This window comes from Eleginops maclovinus, chromosome 5, assembly GCF_036324505.1.
Source record: "Eleginops maclovinus isolate JMC-PN-2008 ecotype Puerto Natales chromosome 5, JC_Emac_rtc_rv5, whole genome shotgun sequence".
NCBI lineage: Eukaryota > Metazoa > Chordata > Actinopteri > Perciformes > Eleginopidae > Eleginops > Eleginops maclovinus.
Genome location: NC_086353.1, coordinates 23575595 through 23585462, shown reverse-complemented (window position 1 = coordinate 23585462; position 9868 = coordinate 23575595). Strand labels below are relative to the sequence as shown.

Here is a 9868-nt window from a genome sequence, read left to right as displayed (position 1 = left end):
GTAAGTCATTATATTTAATGACTTAATATTTCAACGAGAGCCTTTCCCAAAAAAATTACTGTATGTGAAATGAATGACTTAGTATCTCAAAATAAGGGACAAATAACTTACTTTATTTTCTTGAGAATAATAACTTGCAGAGTGTTATTGCAACGAATTAAGAAACTTTCTCAAAACAAAGGGACTCAGTATCTAAAACAATTATAATGGCCTATTCAGAAAAAGAGAAAGACTTTTATAAATATAAATGAATATTTCTGAGAAAGTTTCTAAAAATAATGACTTGCATAATATTTGTTTGTTGTTATCATATTGGCGGAAGTTTCCTGGCTCCTAAACTCCGCCTCTCCTTCGCGCAGGCTGACAGCGCATCCGCGTGCGCAGCTCCTCCGGGTGGCACTTGTCTTCGTTAAGCAGCACCATAGGAGCTGAGAATAAGCAGGCTCTGGTAGAAGTTAAATTGAGTTAAACTGGTAGTCTTTGCGGTCAAACAGGTGTAGCCACACGGTGAGCTGCTGAACGGGGACACATGGAGGACACGGGCGGTGCTACTGCGTACGGGGCTTCGCTCGCAGGAGGAGGCTTCGACTTCTACAAGTTTATCCGACAACCTCAAACTATCGTGCGGATACTCAGCTGGGTGAGTGGGCGTGGGGGTTTATGTTTTACCAGCGTGTGTACAAAGGTTGAAAGGGGACAGGAGATGTTTCCAACAAGGTGTGTGAGCAGGTGCGCTTCTCCTGGAACGCGTGACCCCTCTGGTCGGTTCAAAAACATATTTCTTTTTGCCGGAACAACAGGCTACTGTGTGCAGCGACTCCACGGGGCGTCATGTTGCAGCAGCTGGTGTATGACAGCAGCTCCGAGACAGCGCAGGTCAACACTGCTGTTGTCAGAGGACAAAAGACAGGAAACTGACACTGAGAAAGAGGCAAAACACAAAATATAATCTAGGATGTGTGATTAACTTTAATCTGTCAGTGATTTCTGCAGCCTGTAACACTATAGCTGTGTTTACCATAGGACAGAGGTGGGAAAAGTAAGTTAAAGTAGAAGTACCAGAGTGTAGTAATACTATGTTGAAAGTTAGTCCTGTATTCAATATCTTACTCAACTAAAGGTATCGGCATCAAAATATACTCAGAAAATCAAAAATCAAGTACTAATAATGAAAATTGGTCCATTTGAGAATAATATCTCTGATATGTTTTATAATGATTGATCATTAAAGTGTTCTCAGAGCTGGTAAAGGTGCAGCTAGTTTGAATGGCTCTGTATACTGCAGGGTAGCTGCTGAATTTACTCCAGGTGAACTAAAGTCTGATTTAAGGGCTGATTATATTTACCATTGTTAATCCAAATCTGTAAAGTAAGTAAAGGTATTAAATACATGTAGTGGAGTAAAACATTTCAACTCTGAATTGTTGTGGGGTAGAAGTACAAAGTAGCAAAATATTGAAATATTCAAGTAAAGTACAAGTACCGCAACATTTTACTTAAGAACAGTAATTGAGTAAATGCACTTAGTTATTTTACACCTAGGGAAAGAGGCACAAAACAAACTAAAAATCTAGGATGTTTGATAAACTTTAATCCGTCTGTGATTTATGCAGCCTGTAACACTATAGCTGTGTTTACTAAAAGGAGGTTTACATTCATTGTAGGTTGTGAAAACGAACACATTACTTTCTACTACAATATTTAACATGGCAAAACTCCTTAAAATATCAATAGTCGTTGTCATAAAGGTTTATTCCGTTAATGTATTTGCTTAAGGGGGGTTTTCATGTAGCAGGGAAAGTTCTGGGAAGTAGCCATTAGCTGCTGATCACCTGTTGCTAGGCAAGTCTTGTGGCAATGATTTTTTTTGTTCTTACGACGACACTGATCTGGGAAGTCCAAAATGAATTGTAACCAGACAGGTTATAGAATAAAATGTACTGTTGTTGTTTAACCCTGTGAGATGGTGAGAACACGGATGGAAGGATTGGAGTTTTATTGTACATGACTGCTCTGGTCTCCTTTCAGACTCAGGCCTTTGATTATTGAGAGACTGGGTTTGATTTTCATTTACTTGGTTCATGAAGCATAAGCTATTTGTGAGGCCTCTCGCTAAGGCAGGGTCAGATTGTTGTGTGGAGGAGAAAACACACAGCGTCAACTGGACACTGCAGTGAATCCAGTGTAGAGGAGGACAGAGTGTGCTCTTGCTCGTACCAGCTGCTGTGTGTTGATGTGTTTTGGGAAACGCTGCTTGAGATTATGTGTGTGTCACTGGTAAACAGGGGCTAATGTGCAGGTAAGGTGACACCTCTCTCCCCCCTTGACCCTCGCTTTTAATCTAGGTGAATGTGTGGTGCTACTGCTCTACCTCTTACACACACACACACACACACACACACACACACAAACACATGCATACTTTGTGCAGCTGTGCCCAGCTCATCTCAAATTCACACCGGTTTGCTAATCTGACTTCCACGAAACAGCACCTATGACACCAGGGGGATTGTTCGCTCTGCGTACAGGTACAGCACCACTTCTGTACCTGGAACAATTTAATAGTCTGGGTACAATGGCGCTTGGTCATTTCAAGTGTTGAATGACATTACTGTTGCTACTCTGTAAAGAAAGTCTATTACCAGTATATTAAATGTATTATTTATGTTATTTAAGGTTCTTCTGTTAACGTAGTAATTCAAGTGTTAACATAAGTCATTGTTTTATTTGTTGAATGACATCTCACTAGCCATGTGACAATAGGAACATTTCATGCCATGAAGATACAGTTCAAAATAATGATTAAAATCTAAAATGGCACCAATTATACAGAATTTACTTTATCTTAAATTTTGTTGAAGAATGAAATATTTATAATTGTGTTACAACATTTTTTGGGTAAAAAACAAACAATATTACATAAGGTAATCATCACAATTTCCCCCTGCATAAGTAAAGTATACATTTAAATTAAAATATGTATATTTATGAACTGTATATATGTTATTCCAGCTTTTTTTACTTCTGTACCTATAAAAATACACTGCTTTCAAAAGTCACCTGTGAGGATATTCACAATTATCCCAATAATTTAAATTCTCCACCATTACCTTTTTGTGTGAGTGTTTTTATTACGATCTGCTTTAAAATCCTACATCTTTCCATCCCGCACTGAGCCCCAAACAGCTTCCTCTATGAACATATGGAAATACATATTTTTTAACATCTGTCACACAAACAAACCATCTGTCTGTCCAGTTTAGAAACACCGTCTGCTCCACTAACGCTCCCCCTCTCTCACTTTTGTCTTGTGTTTTGGAACTCCCCCCCTCCACATTCACTTCCCTACTGTCTTCTGCTATTTTTCGGTACTTTTTTTTGTCTCACCCTTTCAGCAGGATTGTGGCCCATTTTTTCTCTCCCCCTGCTCTCTCATCTGACCTTGCCCTCCTTCCCACCCGATCAAACAGTCCCTCTCTATCCTCCTCCCCAGTCTCATTATGAGTTGTTAGTGGACTCGGTGGCATCTCTGCAGTCACATGGCAGGCAGCTGCACTCAGAAGTAGGTCACATGGTTAGGTGGGTAACCAGAGGAGATGGCAACAGAGCACGGGACGCAGTTAGTACTCGTAATGAACACACAATGAGCAGAAAAGTATTTAAAGACACTCTTTATGATGACACATTTTATATCCTTGTTTGTGCAATGATTGCATGTTTTGATTTATTAAATTAGAAATGGGAAAAGTCTCTTTCACGACTTTCTGTAAATGTTATGACTTATTATTTTACGCTCTTCTGTGGAGATGGCTTTCAGTACGCACAACCCTGAGGATGTTGCTTCTTTTGGATTTTGAGGACACACTCTTTTAGTATATTTGATATTTAAACAGCTTTACAGGAAGCTCTCTAATACAATAAAAGCTACTGCTGATTGAAAAACGATTTGGAACCAGATTTGGGGTTTTGTTTGAATGCACCACCAAGGAAGAGTTTTCCAAATGGTCTCCCTCTCAACAACATTTTCATATCACAGTGATTCTTATTTTTGAGTAGGACTTTAGTTCTCTGCTGGTAAATTGTCACATGGTGCTTTTAGGAAGTGAAACCAATGGCTGCCCGAATGGTAGCAAATCAGCCTCAAAACCACAGTGAGCAGTTCCATGTTACTCTTAATCAGAGAAATTCCTATTGTGTGTCTGCAAAATATTAAAATGCAACTTTTTCTTTTTCTCCGATTCAATGTAGATCTTTGCCCTGGTGGTGTTTGCCTGCATCACAACAGAGGGATACGTCAACCCTATCCACAGTCCCGAAGCAAAGTGCATCTTCAACCAGAATGACTCGGCATGTCACTACGCTATCGGCATCGGTGTTATTGCCTTCCTGGCGTGTGTGGCCTTCCTGGTGTTGGATGCTTACGTGCCTTTTATGAGCAACGCACAGGAGAGGAAGTACGCTGTCATGGCCGACTTGGGATTTTCAGGTGAGCAGGAGAGCGAAAGTCATTTGTTGATGTCCCACAAAAAAATGTCAATCTTCTCTGCTGTTTGCCTTAGCTGTGGTTGGGCTTTAACTTCTTTCAGCCTATTGTTTTGGTTTTAAGATCCACAACTTTAATGTCATCAATTCCCTTTTCAGCCACAACCTAAGCAGTGGTTCTAAGCAAAACATCCAAAACCCCACGGTACACTTCCTTCTCAGCACTTAACACTATACAGACAGTTAGTCAGTAACCAGCTGGTGAACCTAGTGGAGAACTTAGCAGCTAAATATCAACAGAAACACCCTTGTTTGAAAGCCTGGCTCCAAAATAGTTAAACAAGCTCTGCATTTATATTAGGACTGCAAAAAGTTTACACATCCTCCGTCCTAGACTAAAAACCAACCTGTTGAATGTGTATCCTAATGTTTGATCGCAATTATTTCAAAGTTGCTTTGAATAAAAGCGTAATCTAATGTTGTATGTGAGTGTATATAGAGTGGTGCAGGGAAGACGGATTTTTGTAGGCTGACCCGGAAGTAAGCTGCGCATGGGTTCCTTCGACAAAAAAGCAATGCGATTTCTCCATAGGATTTTGGAATATGGTAAAAAATAAGATCTGTGGATAACGAACCTGTTTGATAAATGCAAGTTTTTTTCAGCCGGATGATCTCCACGTCTACCCTACTTTTATAATTTTCAAAACATAAATCTAATCTCCAGAAGCAAAATGCTAACGTTATGCTATAAACGGACTACAGAGGAGTACACCAGGGTCACAGGACTTCAACGTCACGCCAACTTAACATCGTTTCAATTGACTTTCAGGCGCTTGCATATTTTAAGTAAGCTTTTCCTTTTAGACACACTGAGTTTAACAAGAATTCATGGCTGTTTCAATTAGCAGTCTGATATCGTTTTAAGATGAGCTAATAAAACCTAGCGGGAGTGTTTACGTGTTTGGCGTAATGGCGTACAGCGTCCTCAACAACTTCTGTAGTCCTATTCAGCCACTTGTTGACAACCATCGTTTTTCAGACACGTAACCCTTCAAAAATCACCAGTGGGGGTGGGGTCATTGCTGATGGATTTAATGTCGTAGAACAAAACTTGATCCGTCTCTTAAATTTGTGTCAAGCACAGACCTTATTTCGAGCTATTTTCAAAAAATCCTACAGAGAAATCCCACTGACTCTGAGAAGAGGGAACCGGAAGTGGTGAAATGCTAAACTCACCTCCGGGTTTTAGGACTCGTTCCTGCGCCACACTATTGGACTCATCCGACTCCATATGAATGCTAATGTTGCTCCTTATCTCCAAATAAGCTTCTGTTCACCACATGAGCTTTATGTCAATGTTGAATTGATACAGAAAGCCTCTGAGTTATGTGCAACAGGCTGCTGTCTGTCACCCTGACATAACAAGGCGTATATTATACATCGCTGCACGCAGTAGAGGATGCAGCAGATGACATCACAGATTCTGAGGGGGTTAAACATTCATCAGCTGTACATGACACAGTGCACAGTCAGCCATTCTTCGAAGAAACAAAGAAGTGGTGGTTTGGAAAACATCTTGTGTGGAATTGAGCAACAGGAGAGCCCTTTGTATTATTTGGATGTTGTTAGTATTTCACAGGAATTGACTTTCCATATCAGAGTTTTTTAGCTGAAAATGTTGTTGTCTTTTCATGCAGTGAGGACATTTATATCTTTGTGTGTGTTAGCATCTGTGTCCTTCTATGCTTTCCAGGGGCGTGGAGCTTCCTGTGGTTTGTGTGCTTCTGCCTGCTGGCCAGTCAGTGGGCTAAGACTCATGACGTCAGTGGTCTCCCAGAGGACGCCGCCCGTGCCACTGTGGCCTTCTCCTTCTTCTCCATCGCCACTTGGGTGAGCGGGAATGCTAAAAACAGCTCAGATTTTATTCTCAGCTGAGTGGATGCAAGAAAGCTTATTACTATATTTCCAGAATTACCTAAATATATCCTTAAAGCAAAAACTAGACAGAGTTGAACCCTGCATATGGTACATCAGTATTTATATATGGCTGTCAGTATTTATACATGATATCGCATGAAATCCCACACTGTGTGTAGAAGTATTCCAGGTTGGTGTGTTCAATTACTGGTGGGAACTTTGGACATTTTACGCTTGAGTCAGCTGCTAAACAGAAAACCTTTTATTAATAGAAACTTTGATTAAATGTCACACAAATGAATTAAATATTGTATTAATTTGATGTTACTACAAGAGCAGACAGCAAACACCTGCTTTTTGTCTGTCTTCTGGACAAATCCTGGGTTTGAGGCGTCCCACCATCACTGGAATGCACCCTTCAGGAGGCTGCATAACCACACATTTGGCTTGGATAACTGGGAAATGTAGTTAATTGCTTTTATGTAAAAAGAAACATAATCCATTGATTGAGAAAACAATGAATCTCATTTGAATACATCTGGAGTTAAGTTTTTGAGTTCCACAAGTATTATTTTAAACATCTCATTACATTTCCAAGTCAAATGAAATGCTATCAGCATGTACAGTAGGTCAAATCAAATGACCCTATGAAAACAATACTTGAACAAACCACAGCTGCACTGTTTGTTTTACAACACTTGGTTTCAGTTCCTCTGTTTTTGTTGCTACTTCTTCTTAATCAAATGCAACATGGAGGACTAGCTCCTGTAATACAGGAGGAGCTCTTAATCTAAATGTTCATCTGCCATTTTCAATGCTAATTAAAAAAGACCATCGTCCGCAATTCAACATTAATTAACAAATAAGACAATTGTATCGGCTCTTATGAACTCAAAGATTAATAATATTCAAAATGCCATAACTAAAAATACAAGTCGTAAATAAGTTATTCTTGACATGGAACTATAATCTACCCAACCCTGTGTAACAGTGTGAAGCAGTCTATGTCCTAGTGATGGATTACTCTTTTATTGTGCAGGGAATCCTGACCTACTTTGCCCTGGTCCGTTTCCGCCGCGGCGTTAACGATTCGACCCTTCCAACCTACACTGAGCCGCCACAGGATCACCACACTGCCTACCCTCCCACCTACGCCCCTACCTCCTACAACCCCACCACCTACACCCCCACCACATACTCATCCTATCCCAGCAGTGTGCCCGACATGCAGCCGCAGCCTTCCTTCACCCCGAGCCCGCAGCCGCCAGCAGATGGGGACTACCGGCCGCCCAGCTACTGAGGGGAAGGGCCGAGGCGGCGTTTCATCCGTGGGTTCACTGACGGTAGCTGCACTGCGCAGGCCAAGCTATATCATATTGATGTGGTTTTACATTTGATTTAACGATCTTTCCAAGTGATTTAAACGCCTGAGCAGTGCAGCTGCAAGGTGGAGAGGAGGGACGATGCTGTTTACATCAAAGCGTCTGAAGTCAGATCTTAAGAAATCAGGCTGGCCGCTGAGATTAGCACTGATGGTTGGGTCATCTGACTTTAGAACCTGTGTGCAAAGATGCAACTTATTTTTTACCTCAAATAGGCTGATCTTGCAGGGGAGAGGTAGTTAAAATATACCTAGGAGGTTAAAGGTCGTGTGACGTTGTGAAGAATACCTGTGACGGCTCCAGCAGTTGGAACCTGACGATGTGCATTTGTACATAGATCTCCCCGTGCAAAGCTGCCATTTTAATGGTTGTATGTGCCTGGATTTCTTTTCTTATTTGGTTTAGTGGATGCTTTCCCTTCTATGCATTCACCTGAGGACCTTTATTAATCTGTGAGATGGGATGTAATAAATTGAGTTTGTGGGAGTGCAGTGGCAAAAAGACCCACTATAAAGCCAAATGTCCACTTTCTGATTTAGTTTTCTGTTGAATGTGGATTCTGTGAAGATCGGCAGTTATGTTTCCTAGCCATAAAATACACCTGAAAGAAAGTTATGCAATCTATGTGCTTCATCTCAACCAGCTGTGTGTGTAAGGCCACTCTTAGGCAGAAGTGTTTTAGACAGGGACATGAGGATTCATAAATACCCCTCCATTTCTTAAACAAATCACTGTTGGTGTGTGGCAATCTACCAAGGCATTTATAGTCAGTGTTGCCCTTTAAACCTGTAGCTAACATTGAGACAGAGAAGAGGGAGGAGAACACAGATAACTGCACTTATTTAGCAGGATTATCTGCAGAGAATGTCCTCACTGTAGTAACTCATTAACTAGCAGAAACAAAGCTTCTTCACAATTCCTCCAAGAACCTCGTGACATGTAGTTTTGTGAACACTGAGGTTTTATGTCCTGTCTACTTGCTCCTTAATCTAAACTGCTGAACACAGACTACAGCAGGTGTGTCTTAATCTACAGATGAACCCCTCAGCCTGCAGTAGTGGGAATCAAACACCTGGCCTTAGAGAGAATGCTGCTTTTATTTAGTTGCTTTCTGCCCTGGCTGGTTCGGCCCTTGCTGCTTAAAGTGACGCTCAACAGTTGTTCAAGATCAGAAATTGATTATGGTTGTATTTATTAAACGTGATGCTACTGTGGTGCCACGTTGAAGACATTTTTTTACAAGACATGGTTGATTGACGATGTGGAAAACAACGTGCATAACCTACTAAGCCAAATATATGAGAAACACTGCTGTTGATTTGTCGTTTGTGCCTTAAGGAGAGAAAATAAAGTCCAAAGGGTTCATTGAGAAAGGGAAATGAATAAGTAGAACGTACCATGATTAAATATTAATGATATAGCAGGTGGAAACAGTTCTATTGGAAATCAGTTAAAACTGCAAACCTTTAAAAATGTATGTATCTTTTGGTTAAGTCTGATCCCACTTAAAAGTACCGTAATGGTAAAAGTCCACACAAGTTAAGTATTGTTTTATTTGATAAGGATAACTCATATTTCATCAAGGCCTATGCTTTAGAAGTTAGAATAGAATGATTTGTAAAAACTGGCACTTAATACTGCTTGTATCTTGTTTTTTTTGATGGTAGTCATGTGTTGCAATGATTTCATATCTTGGTGTAAGAAACACAACAGGGATTTACTGGAGACCTTATTTGTTTAAGAAATAAAGTCATGCACAGGATGTATAGTTACAGTATATTCCTGATTGTGTTGCATTTATGTGTAGTGGTAATTCCAGTTTACTTTTTTTCTCATTCCAATTTGCCTGTTCACTGCCATGCCATCGAGCCTGCCAGGATTTAAACAGGTTATTTTGGTCCTCTGTAGCGTGTGATTGGATTACACAACAGTCTAAGAGTTAAAAACATTTACTGCAAGTTAGAAATGTTTTGCACAATTTGAGTTTAAAGAGGCCCTATTATGCTTTTTGGGGTTTTGTTTCCTGTAGTGTGTAATAAAGGTATTTGCGCATGTAAATGGTCTGCAAAAGCTAAAATCCCAAATGT

General features: G+C 40.4%; 1 protein-coding gene across 1 annotated transcript; it reads left to right on the top strand.

Annotated features, from left to right (window-relative positions):
- The first annotated feature begins 260 nt into the window (after nucleotides 1-260).
- On the top strand, nucleotides 261-9581 carry syngr2b (synaptogyrin 2b). Its single transcript, XM_063883031.1, has 4 exons — nucleotides 261-640; nucleotides 4249-4486; nucleotides 6236-6372; nucleotides 7439-9581. The coding sequence occupies exons 1-4, from the start codon at nucleotides 530-532 to the stop codon at nucleotides 7697-7699; spliced, it is 747 nt and encodes a 248-aa protein (XP_063739101.1). The 5' UTR covers nucleotides 261-529; the 3' UTR covers nucleotides 7700-9581.
- Nucleotides 9582-9868: the final 287 nt, after the last annotated feature.